This window comes from Acanthisitta chloris, unplaced genomic scaffold (assembly GCF_000695815.1).
Source record: "Acanthisitta chloris isolate BGI_N310 unplaced genomic scaffold, ASM69581v1 scaffold14777, whole genome shotgun sequence".
Classification (NCBI taxonomy): Eukaryota; Metazoa; Chordata; class Aves; order Passeriformes; family Acanthisittidae; genus Acanthisitta; species Acanthisitta chloris.
The window spans coordinates 70230-83790 of NW_008681064.1; the positions used below are offsets into that span (position 1 = coordinate 70230).

The following is a 13561-nucleotide window of genomic DNA, read 5'->3' on the forward strand; positions in this document are numbered from 1 at the left end:
TCCTTATGTAAGCAACTATTCTCATTTAAAATGCATTTGTGTGCCCAAGTAGTCTACTCTGCCTCAATGATAAATCTGTATCCTGCCTTGTGTGTTTTCATATAACACATTCTAGACCTTCACTTACCCCATTTTTAAATGCAATCTGGAAAAGCATGTTCAGAAGTATCCATCCCTGCATGGCCTTACTCCTAATTACGTAGTAGAGCTGGAAAACGTATTATACTTACTGCAAATATATTCCTATCCTTTAGTAAAGACAAACCACTTTTATCTCAAATATATACAGAATAGCAACATTCAACTAAAAATAAACCAAAACCACACACCCCAACCTCAAAAAAAACCCTGCTAATAAAAATAGGGATATGGCCATAGAATGTTCAGGAAGTTAAGCAACCTTTTCATAAAAAGGTTTTAAGCAGCTTTCTCTGCTGGCCTCTTTCTTCGTTTCTGAAGTACTTCAATCAGGTTCTTAGCAATTTTCACTGTCACTACAATACATGATAAGGACCTGAAAGCATTAGTTTGCTTGCAAAGTCTAGCTGCTTATTTCTTACATGTCAAATTTTTATCTGAAAAGAAGATTCTCTGATATTTTTTCTCTTTAATGAATGAACTTCATGCTTTTTAATTTGGTTGCATTATGGAAAAACTACCAAGTATACTTTTAAGCATAACCATAAACATATACAAAACAGAATCTTTCAAAACCAAACAAGGAGTGAAATGAGAATGTACTTTTCTGTCAGAACCATGTAATAACAGTCTAGCACAGAAAATAATATAAGATACCTATCTGGTTGACTGATTAAATCCATCTTTGAAGCAGCACAGATTAAGTTCCCTTATCTAGGAGACAATACATTATTGTCTGAATATTATAACACTGGCAACACATACTTCCCAAGGCTTGCATGCCTCAGAGTGGAAGCTCACAATGACAGCCATTATATTCGACAGTAAAAGAAAGAGAGCTTCTCTGTAAAGAATAATAATCCTCCTTAGTCCTTATGCTTTAATATTGAATATCAAGACATACCTGTGAACTTCAGGAGGTTCCCTCTGGATTTTAGAGCTTGCCTCCACAACCTCTTTGGCTACTTTTCCACTGCATTAAAAGATGACATAAATATGCAAGTAAATACTAAGATGAACCCTTTACATGCTAAGAACTACATGTACAGAAACAATTAAGTTTCAATCAAAAGAAGAAAAGGAAAAGGCAAAAAATTCCTGTGTAGTGGATATATAATGTCCCAGGATAAAATGGTGCTGACAGCTTGCCTGCAAAGAAAAAAAAGCAACCTCTTGTAGAAAACAATAAGAATGGGACTGAACTGTCCTTTAATGCACCCCTGGCCCATAGCTTCCCAGTTACAGAAGGCATACAATCTCTGCACTGGCCACACGTCCTTGTTTTAGCAGAAGCTGCACCAAAAGTGGAGCAGTCTGCTGGTGGAACTGCTCTTGACAAAAGTCTGACTCCAGTTTATTTTATAAGCAACACTAAAGAGACAACAGAAAACCTTTCAAGCCCTGACCTCAATTAGGTGTGAACAGTCCAGTGGGAAAAGCCCTTAATTTGCCATGAGTAATTACTGATGTTTTCTTACTTTCTGAAATGATTTATGGTGAACAAGAAAAAGCAAACACTCACCTATATCGAAATCTACTGCCTTTAAAAAATATCTTGCTGCTGGACATTGTCTTGATCTGACTGGATCTTGCATACCTTGAAGAAAAAGAACAGAGGCTGTCATATTTGCACGGACATAAGCAAAGATGAACAAGTTTTGTAACTTTTATACCACAAAGCAACATTCAAAAAGTGAGCTTCCAACCTTTTTAAGGCCTTTATACAAACTAGAGTATGAAGCACACACAGAGTGACTGAACTTAGAAAAAGTGATTACCTGGCCAGGAAAACAAGAAAATTAAATGCAGACACTTTCTGCATCTCTATGGACTTCTATTCACATGATGAAGGAAAGACTATAGTACACCAAAAAGCCCCTAGGACGTGTGTTCTAACACCACCTTGTCTGTGGGAAAATATGACTGTTTCCACTTTTTCACTTGGAAACCAATGAAATAATAAAAAAGTGGTAACACTTGTCTCCCAAAGTAGTTGCATTTCCAATGTCTCTATTCAGTCAACTTCTTAGTAGCATACATAATATCCTATTGCTTCTCTCTAATCATCAAGTACACAGCAGCCTTTTATCATATTCTTCTATCACACTCTTTTATCACAAAGATCATGGAGGAGTACCTGAGGCATGCAATTTCCTTGATGTTCTCTGCTTGAAAAATGACAAACTGATTTTGTATTTAGCCTCTCATTCCCAGACCCAAGTAGACAATCTTCTATGATTTATATCTACTTGAACATAATCACAATGGCCAACCCTTAGCCTGGATCGAGACAGGACTAAAGCTTTGTTTTTCAATACATGCAAGGTAATCATGACCTTATCTTAAATTCCAGTCTCAAACTCTTCTAAGCAGAGGAGAAGACCAAATTTAATTGAGGCAAAGTGTCATTACCATGAATTACTTACACAACCTGACTATGCCTGCACTAATCTTACTAGAATACCTTGTTGGTATCATACAGAACACAAACAAACAGGATTTATCTAATGCTGTTGAATAACTAACAGTACACAGTGCACAACTCTGAAATGTGTAAAACCTTTTGCCATTTCAAAACTACTATCTTAAGTCTTTATTTATAGATTGATTTGGCTTCAGTTCCATGTTTGGAGGATCACTGTTATTTTTCTGCACTCTTAATATTAACCATTACTATTTTCCAATCTCTCATCCAGTTTCCTCTCCACTGAATATCGTTACCAATCTTAATTTTATTAAAGTAGTCCTCTTGAAAGACCCACCAAAACTGAAACAGGCAAGCAAAATTTTAAGCAATCATGCTAAAGAAATAACTCCACATTTGGAAAGTAGAAAAACAGATGAGAGATGCAGCCCTTCAGACACCATGACAGAGAAGAATGAGGGGGAGGAGGTGCTCCAGGTGTCGGAGCCAAGTCTACCCTGAAGCTGATGGAGAAGACCATAGGGAAGGAGGCTGTCCCACTGCAGTCCCTTATAGAGCAGATGTGAGCACTCCAGCCTGTGGAGGAACCTGTATTACAGCAGGTACACTGGCACTGAGGCAAGCTGCAGCCTGTGGAGAACTCACACAGGAGCTAGGTCCTGGCAGAGGTTGTGGCCTATGGAGAGGAATCCATGATGCAGCAGGTTTATCCTGAAGGACTGCAAGCCCATAGGAAAGACCTATTCTTGAGCAGCTCATGAAGGACACTGGTGCAGGGGGAAAACATGAGGAGAAAGGAGCAACAGAGAGAAACTTCAATCCCCATCTCCTTGAGCTGCTGAGGTCAAGGAGTACATAGTGGAGTCAAAAATGAGGCAGAAAGTTGAGCTGGAAAGTAACATGGAGAGGTATTTTTACTTTTGTCTTTAATGACAATTTGAGATAGAGTGAGAAGGGTAGGAAAAAAATGAAACTTACCCAAGCCAAGCCTGTTTTGCCTGTGACAGTAATTGGTAACCAATATTTCTGTCTTTATCCTAAGCTATGAGCTATTTCATCTTACTTTCTCCCCTTGACTAGGTACTACATGCCTACACAGTTGCTCTCTCACTCCCTCTCCCCGAAAGGTTAAGACCAAACTCCCTACAACCATGTATCTGTGTCCAAAACCCAAACAGTTAATATTACAGCCATTTAACAACAAGAACAGATAAGTGATACTCCTGAATCTCTCTCTGACATCTTTACTTTGAGCACTAATTTCTCTCCTTTGGGTGGGAATCGTTTCCTATTCCCTATATTTATTTCTAGCAATGTAAAATAAAACTGCTCAAACACCATGCACCATTTTTCTACTCAGGTCTACTTCCAATGGAAAATACTTCCTGATAAACATCATATTAATGCAGTCTCAAACACAGTAGATGTTAAGATAGAGAGTTGACAGCTAATACTTCCTGTCCCCTCACTGAATATATCACTTGAATATATTTATATATTTTTGTATCAGTGTTGAAAAGAAGAAGTATTCTCCACATTAAAGCAGGTCATTAACATTCAGGTTAGAAGACACATTCTTTCTGCATAGTTATGGTTTATCCTTACAGCAGCTCCCTGGCGCTGCTATGTGCCCACACAGAAACAGTAATTTTTATAAAATATGCAAGAAGCTGTAAGGAGAGACTAAGTAGCAAGAATAAAAGCTACGTGCCTAAAGGGACACATCAATAAACAGATCTAACAAAGTCAATGGAAGGCAGAAAGAATGCGTAAGAGCTTTTTAATGACGAAATACTATCAGATTCTCTTTTAGGGAACAGGGAGGTAGATACTCCTTATTTTCTTGTCAATTTTCAGGCTTTTTTTTTTTTTTACAAGACAGCTGGTGTCTTTCAAAATATATCTAAAGCCATTTTCTTTTCTTTTTTGAAAAGTAAACAATTCTCTGCTGTGCTTTAATCCACTCTTACTAAACCTTGGCTTTCAATTGGTAGAACAATTACCTACTGGCAGAAGACTACAGAGAATCAAGTATTACAAATTATTTCCTCCATTCTCAAGCTATTCCTAAACCAGGCTAAGATTAACAACTGTATACAGAGACACAAGTGCAGTATGTATCAATCCAAAATCACACTACAGAGCAGCATAAGCAGTGTGCTGGAGAAAGAGCAATTATTCACTGCCAGCCCCCTTCTGCCTCATTTAGATTTTAAACAATTTCTAACACTGGCTTGAAATTAAATAGTATTTCTCATTAACCTGCATATTTTCTATTTGTAGTTTACATTCTGTTATGAAATGGAACATTTCACATTGAACAATCTTCAACTTACATGCAATTATATTTTCTTTTAGTATAGATAATGACTTCAGGTTTACATACTTGTAAAAAGCCTGGTTCTCCACCCCACATTTCCAAAGATGCTTGCAGGCTGCTGGTGTAGACGTATGGAATGACAGCACAGCCTTTTTCTAAGTGCAAGGAAAATAAAACAAATGAAAGTAATGAAAATGTTGAATTCTCAAGCACTGAAGTAGCTGTACCTGATGGCATCGCCATTAACCAGATACACTGATGACCATGTTTTCCTGTGTAGACTCAAACTGTGCTTCACCCACAGATGTACAACTCATTCATAGATGATATTTAAACTACCCAGCCAATTTTTGCAAAGGAAATGCTTGGAGGGAGCAGGGAAGAGCATTATGTACGCATATGTACAAGTGGCTTGTAGAATAATTGTATTGAGATCAGTATCAAAGAGGAAAGTCTCTATGTTCAGTATTCCACATGGCACAGTTGCTGGACTACTGACCATCCACCTCTCCTCATTTCCTACCATATCCTACCAACAAAATCTCCTTGCAACCACAGTCTGTGATACATCTGACATGATTTCCTTCCTTCATTTTCTTTCCTCACCTACATTCAAAGCCATAAACCTAGACTGTATCACTCTGACTGAGGGATATAACTGATTATAGCATGTAGTAGGCAAAATATCTCTGTGACTGAATGACAAGAGCAAAATGTAGGATTCCCAGCTACCTAGGACAGTCTCTGGCCTATACAGCTGAGCAAGATCTGAGGACATGATTGTGATAAGCCAAAAATACCTCACAGGTATCAATGTTCACTATAATTTGCAACCATATACAGACATCTCTCATATTTTAAAGTGGGTGAATACAGCTTTAGCACTTTAAAATCAATTAAAACTTTACTCCAAAGACGACCAAAAACATGGGCTATCAACAAAGCACAGCATGAATGTTAGTGAGAAATGACTCAACCCTTTGCAAATTAGACATTCCTTTGACAACAGGAATATTCACATTCACTCATATTCTATATTTTAGCTACCATATAATGTATAATTATTGATTGTTTAGAAGTTTTCTCAGTTAAAAATATGTTGTCCTAGTGCATCTTAATCAAATACAGAAAGTCTGTAAAAATATTAAACCTGACCTCCTTCTGAGCTCCAAACACATAAAAAGTCTTCCCTTCAAATTTCAGTTTATAGACATCACACCTAGAAAGAGAAAAATGATTCAATTATAGGAAAGACAGATTTATCTACAAGTAAGAAAAGCAACTTGCATGCGAGTTTCCCTGATTCCCAAAGTCAAATGACTAAGTGCCTCAACAGGATTCTTACAACCTTCAGCATAAAATTATTTAATATTCTAATTTTCTTTGGCATGCATAAGCCCAGAGTATTTCTTTTACATCCATATGAATCTTCAAAGAATTAACTTTAGCTGCTGGAAAGTGAGGAGGAAATTAAAGGTAGGTAGAAGCTTATGTTTACATTCTATTTATGAAACAGTTTGTAATTCCTTTTATATCTTAAAATCTTACAATGTCTATTATAATTAAATTGAGGGAAAGATAATACTCTTTTTCTCTTTACTTATTTGAGGTTTCATACCATCATCTTAATAGCTGACTGCTTACTACAGAACACAACAGGAAGAAAAATTATATATCTGACAGCACTTACTACTGGGGCCATAGATGTAAACCTATGTCAAAATTCAATTTAACCAAGGTTGAAAGCACAATCTACATACGGAATAGCAGTGGACCATATAAATAAAAATGCCTCTAATAATAATAGTAATACGATGCCTCTGCTTAAATTGTAATGGAAATGTTGTCATTGCCACAGCTAAAATGGAGACACCATAGTTTTTCATGAACTATCTCTAAAGGTCTTGGATTTCATATGATTGAAATAACAACAACTCTGGAGTCAAGGACATTGCTATCCCTGAAACTTCATAACAAGAGTTCTGCTCTAACATAAACCACAAAAATCGTTGCAGTTGAGAAAGCTTTTACACTAAAAAGAAAAATCTCAAATATGAATTTGGATTCTTACTGTGTAGTGCAAATTTCAGCTTTTAAAGGTACTAACACTCACTTCTAGGCCTCAGAAATGAAAGAAGGAGCACATGGTGTTCAGATAACTGGACTGACCTTCCAAAGGGTAATGCTGAGACAGCTTAATGACTTCTCCTCTATCACTATTTCATTTGGAATCTGGTTTACATGTCAATGGACTAAATTAATACACATAGATCTCCAAAAGGACACATCATCCTTAAGTAGAAAAACTAAGTGATGTGAAACTCACTCCGCACTGTACAGTGGACACAAGCTTGGCAAGTGTTATTCTCTCCTTTGTGCACCACAGACTGACATTATAGTTATATTGTCCTTAGGCCAAAAGCACAAACCACCCAAGTACTGTGACCAGGGCTACCTGGAATTAATTCTAGGCACAAATCCAGGATCTCAAATGGATGGCATTTGACAGGCATTTCCCTAAAGCTCCATGGGGAACTGAATCATACAGACAGAACTACACTGACTTTACACATCTGAGGATTTCAAATTAGTCAGCTATCAGGGAGGTTTCTACAGATATGCAGCAAAGTTTCCAGCTCTACATTAAAAAACACCTCACCATTTTTTCACCATCTTGATTCCATGAGACAGGTTGTGAGCTCAGAGGTGGAGCAGCCACATCTATGACACATGGATGCCACAACTGCTGTTGGCATCCATGTAGCAGCAGGGCTAAACTGAGACTTATCAATGTCTGTCCATGACTGCTCACTCTATAGCACGCTGCTGAAGGCATGGCCAGCTGCTCTTACACTACTTGCAGGAGCTCAATTTTACCTCTCCCTCAAATGTGGCTGAGGCTAACCAATTAAATCAAATGTTTTACAGATGCAGAAAAGAAAAGCAAAACCAGACAAACCAAGGATAATTGTGTGAGTGTGCACTTCTTGAAAATGAGACTAAAAAATAAAACTTCAAAGGCATTCTCACCTCATCCTCTGCTTACCAAATATGTTCTTTTATAGTTTTCAAATTGGGGTCAATTAAATGAGGAAACAGCAATATTTCCAAAAGTCAAATAAAAATACAGGTGAACTCCTGTAAACTGTTCCAGACAACTCTGCCAGTAAGCCTCACTAGTAATTTACAGCATAGATGAAAAATCAACTTACTGAATTTTAGCATTTGTGTGTGGAATAATATTCACTGGAGGATGAATGAGACCAAATTTCTTGTGGTTATTATTATTTTCTAAAATCTTTTAAAAGTGAAACATGTTAGGGCAAGAGAAGGAATGGTTCACCTTAAAGACAACAAATGCAGGTGAAGATAGTAGGAAGAAGGTAAGATACAGGAGAAAATACACTTGCTTTTTAATGTATTCTTAGTACACATGCTTACCATTTTAATAAATGAATTCTTTTATTCCCCTGGAAAACTACAAATCCTGCAGCTGTGAATCCTAAAAATGTAGTTGTCCCAATTGAGTCCTTGAAAGAGAAAAAAAGAACATAATTTTCCACTCATTCAGTGAGGAATTTCTTACTGATTGAATAAATTATTACTCCACTGTAGATTACCTCTGTTTTGTTTTCCTTTTCAAAACAAATTATACCTTCAAAAATATACACTGTTAAACAACAAGGACTGCTCCTGGCAATACAGGCCTCATTTATTTCTAGGTATTTAAGTGAGTCACAACATCTTATGCCTTGTTTCCATCTACCTGTAGCTGATGACATTGGTCACTCCTTAGGTTTACTTACTAATTTTGTTGAAAATGTCCTTCTGTGTATGTCCCATTCCTACCATGCTGACAGACCACAAACCAGGGATTCATATCTGCTTCAACACTAATATTTTTAAAGATTTCACAATACATTATTCCTCTGCAAGACTTTGTCTTGAAGTACTGCTGACAGATATAATTTACTATCATAAGCTTCTGGTTTGTACTCAGTAATAACACACCCAACATACTCTTGAGTACAAACCACAAGATACAGTGATACTTGCCTTTCAAACAGAAAAGACCATTTAAAAAAAAATTTCATTCCACAATAAAAGTTCTGGCTTCTCAGTTTTGATCAATGATTTAGGTGAGTTTTGTATTAACTGGACTTCCTGACCATCCCAGTTTCCATACCCTTATGTTGCTAAAGATAGCAGCTTTACTATGCCATATGTTCCACCAATAAAATAAAGAGAAAGAAAAAAAGGAATAGGTCTGGAGTAGCCGCCACAGAACGGGAAGGAGCATGTTGAAAGGAGCAAGCAAAGAACCATGCTTTGCAGTTCTCTGCCAGAAGACAATTTTCCTTAAGCATGGGTTGTAAGCCTCTGATTGCCCCCACACTAGAATCCCTGCAGCACACGCAAAGAGGAAATTCTGAGCCAGTTTTTCCTCTGTGCTAAGTGTGAACCTAAGTCTCTGGGATGCCCCGTGAAAACCTGCGGTATAGTTTAAAACTAAAGTTTACTTTGCCATTGACTTCACTAAGCTCTGAACCAGATCCCATCTCCCTTAAAGAAGCACCATTCCTGCCAAAATATATATGAAATCTTATGCAGCCTTATGCTAGAGCTGACTGTTTAAGGCTGCCCACCACCAGAACAGCTAACTGAGCAGCACTGCTGTTCCATCAGATGAGATAGTATACAAGACAAAGTAAAAGCAGCAGTTAAAATACAAAGCAAGTAACACTAAAAATAAAGACTGCAGATTACGCAGATAAGACCAAGTCATTAAAAATGCAGGTATAAGAGACAATCAGAACTGGTAATTAAAATCGCCCCCTTATAGAGAACCACAAAATAGGGAAGTGAGGAGTGGGAATACAAAGTGGGTTCTCCCCTCTGTACATTTGGTTTGTGGTTCGTCCTAAGAGTTGCATATTTTGATGGTGTTTGAAAAATGGATCTGCCAAGGACTATCAATTTGTTGCATCTTCTGGACAGAATAATGCTGAATCCTGAAAATCTTGGGAAACAAAACGTATTTCACACTTGGAGTACCTAAGAGAAATCTTTGCATTAAATGCAAAGAAATTATTAAGTATAATCAAAGCTTTTGTCATGACACTCTACTAGATTCTTCCATGATGTTCTGCTTCCTCTGGAGAAATCTTTCCTTTGACTGATGCAGAAACACCAACCAGTCAGTGTTCTTCCAAGGCTTAAGCATAATACATAGTTCCAGGGCAAGTTCTTTCATACATTACTCCCTGTTTGGGCCTAGATAAAAAAACAGAGCTAAATTGATTCCATCAATGGTTTAACTAAATGTTAGTAAAAAGAACCGTTACCTTGCAAGGATGAGGATCAACACCATACGTTTCCAAAGAATATGCTTTCAGGAGTAAGTTAAATTCAGCAACTGCTGGGCTCTGACCTCTGAAATTGGAAAAGAAATAGTACTTTGATAGTAAAAAGAAAATAGGAGAAAAAGACCTTTTTGATTGGAAAGTTTAAATGCCTAAACAAGAAGAAAGTTCTTACCGACATTCAAACTATTTCAACTATGTTTTGTTTATAGTATAAAGAAAAATGTTTCACGTTTTCTTCTAATAAATTGTGAAATATGAATTAAACCTCAGCATCTTTTTTTCCACAGACTCTTGCTACCCAACTCATTTAAAAGGACTGTGCAGATTAACAAACATTCCTTCCAGCACAGGGTATAAACACGACCATCATATTACACTGTCTACTCAGATGCATGCCTAATTATAGCAGTGCCTGTTACCATCATGATAGTCCAGAATCTGTCAGCATTTCCATTTATACACCCCTATTTATAGGTCATCTATGATCAAGAATGAATATACACTAAAGCCTGAAAACATGGCATGCAAGACTGGAGCTCTAGAGTAAGTTTTTATCATTTGATTTTTGCTAACTCATGCCATTACAATAAGCTCTAGCACAGATTTACAATGACTGTTTGAAAGTGTACTGTTTCAAATATTATTTCATTTACGTATCTGCATGACTAGAGTACATGATTTTGATAGGTAATATGTTTTTATGGTTTTATGACAATGAGCAGAGCCTAGGACCTTTAGAAAGCCAGGCTTCATAAACACTTCTCATGTAAATTATCCCAAAACACAATTCATAAACAAATATTCAAGGAACATAGCAATAGTTTATCATACTTTATCTTGCCACTGCATTTTGGAATCCAGTCTCACACTGGACTTATGGTGACCAATGGCACTTGAGAACTAACAATTAAAATTGCACTGTGTACTGGTGCAGCATAATTTCCCTGTAACTCTGTGATTACCCAGTAACTAGAAAACAACAAACAATGGCATATGAGATTTGTTATCTGGTTCAAAATTCAGTGTAACAATTAAGACAACATCTAGTGTGCTTGTGCTTATCAAATCCTATTTTGAACCTAAGAAGATGATGTCCTGTTGCAATGCAAAGTTCTTCTGTTACAAAGTTGCAATTATTGCTCATTTTTACATCACTGTTCATCATCTCCCAGTCAATCCCATGATACTTCTTGGGCTTCTTCTGGTATATCTGGTATATCTTTTGGACCTCTTTGATACTACACAACCCTGACTTTATTTCAGATCACATTTTTGTGGATGTTTTGCATTAAAAACAAACAAACAATGAAAACTCAAAAAAAACCCAAACCAGCAAACAACCCCAACAAAAAAAACCAAAACTCTCCCAAAAAAATCCCAAAAAGCTCCATGAGATTAGAGATGTGGCCTTCTTTCTCCTTCCCTTTTTGGTCTCTTTGTCACCACTTTCCAATGTAGAAGAATGTGCATCAAGTGGAGCATCAAAAACTACAAATGTGCATTTACACAACTAAAAAGTAAAGGGAAAGACTGCATGGAAGCAGCAAAAAACCCCAAAATGCTTCTTTTGCCCAGTCAACCTTCTGGTGGCTCTAATAAACTTTTTCTCCATCTTCAGTACTAATAAATCATAACTTTAGGTTTAATCACAACTGTAAGACTATAAATAGCCCTTAAAAAGGCAACAAGTTCATTTCATGTACCAGTCAACTGCCAAAGACAGAAGCAATTAACTAGTTTGACCTAAATTACTTAGAATACTCATCTTGCATAGTAAAAAGCCGAATACATGGTTTGTCAACTTCTGGGATATTTGGTCTTAGAAAAAATATAACATTGTAGAACGAAACTTTTTTTCCACCTCCCTTTGTTGGTACAAAGGAAAGTAGAACAAGCTGTGGTACTTGGAAAAAAGAAGCAGAAGACGTGGACAAATTTGATCTTATCAGACTACAGGCTAATCAAATGGCTACAGTGCAAAGCCTTAAGAGAATATCACAAAGCAGAAAAGTCAAGGGCAATATCAAATGAAAAAAATTCTCATTCATCTCTTGACAAAGGATTCATATTTAAGGCTTGATAATATGCTTCTTATCTGTAACTTAGTAATGAAATATTTCTTACTAAATAAAAATATTACTGTAGCAAATTCTATCAGCAAAGTCAACATTTTTTTAGCAATCACTTATCTAACATTAGGCATGCCTTTGATTTGCTTTGTTAAAAATCCTTTAAGCTTTATACATGCAACAAATAGCCTTATGCAGGAATTTACAGTTTCCCCACTTATCCAAGTGTTTCAACTATTTCCTCTTAGGGTGTTGAAAAAGAATATTTAGACAATACTTTCCTGTTTTGTAACTCAGTTCTCTTAGGAAAGCCAGATCTCTCAGTGCATTTACTCCTCTTGAACTTATTTTCCAGTATGTATACAGCATTAAGTGGAAGATATATTCCCTTTCTGTATGTTGCAGCTACTAAAGCATCCAGCTGCAGCATGCCAAAGGCTTTGAACAGGACCAGTAAAACAAAACATTACTCAGAAAAGTTTCTGCATACCATACAAACAATAAAAAGTGCATTACTTGTGAAATTAGAGCTCCAGTTATTAGCTATGAATTAACAATTCAACCTAGGAATTAATACATCTGAAAGTTCCTTAAAAAATCTTAAAGAAACCGATACTTAATAGAAGACTGAGAGGTCTGCAACACACCATTTTTAAGTTTAGGCTCATGAGAAATATGCATTAGAGAATGTAAAAGCTCTGTTTATTCCCCAGAGTCCTCAGCTCTGAAGCACTTCAAAGCCAAGGAAGCTCAACAGGGAATACTTCCAGGGTGTGTCACAGGAATGGTCTACTTGTTTGGCTCACTGCCACTATCAACTCCAGGCTTTTCTCCCCTTCATACCTTTCCTTTGAAGTATGTATCTATTACATACTGAAGTCATGAAACTTAGTGAATGTTAAGGATAAGATATCACAGGATTGAACATTAATTTCTTATAAGAGAGAAAACCATATACCAGTAACAGGAAAGAAAAAACCTTTTCAATGCTATTCTCAGTTTCTTTCTTCCTGAATGACATCAGTGATGCCACTTCATCTGTTTTCTCCCATTCTCTTACTGACTTGTACAGTGCTGTGGGATACTACTATTAGCATACTGGTAATAGTAACAAATACTGTCCACCCTTTTGCCTCACCTCTATGTCAAGCAGAGGTACTTACTGCAGAATACAATGGTAACTCTGTACTAGAGTATGTCCCATGTATTATTAATTTCTGGGCATTTATGGTTTGTAGGGTGT

General features: G+C 36.7%; 1 protein-coding gene across 1 annotated transcript in view; it reads right to left on the reverse strand.

Annotated features, from left to right (window-relative positions):
• FRMD3 (FERM domain containing 3) overlaps positions 1–10316 on the reverse strand; it is a gene marked incomplete at its 5' end in the record, with an annotated part of 25532 nt that extends 15216 nt beyond the window's left edge. The window contains 6 exons of the mRNA XM_009077964.1: positions 1043–1111; positions 1661–1735; positions 4950–5038; positions 6039–6102; positions 8325–8413; positions 10229–10316. Coding sequence (XP_009076212.1) covers positions 1043–1111; positions 1661–1735; positions 4950–5038; positions 6039–6102; positions 8325–8413; positions 10229–10316 — 474 coding nt within the window. The remainder of the gene's footprint in view (positions 1–1042; positions 1112–1660; positions 1736–4949; positions 5039–6038; positions 6103–8324; positions 8414–10228) is intronic.
• Between the last annotated feature and the right edge of the window lie 3245 nt (positions 10317–13561).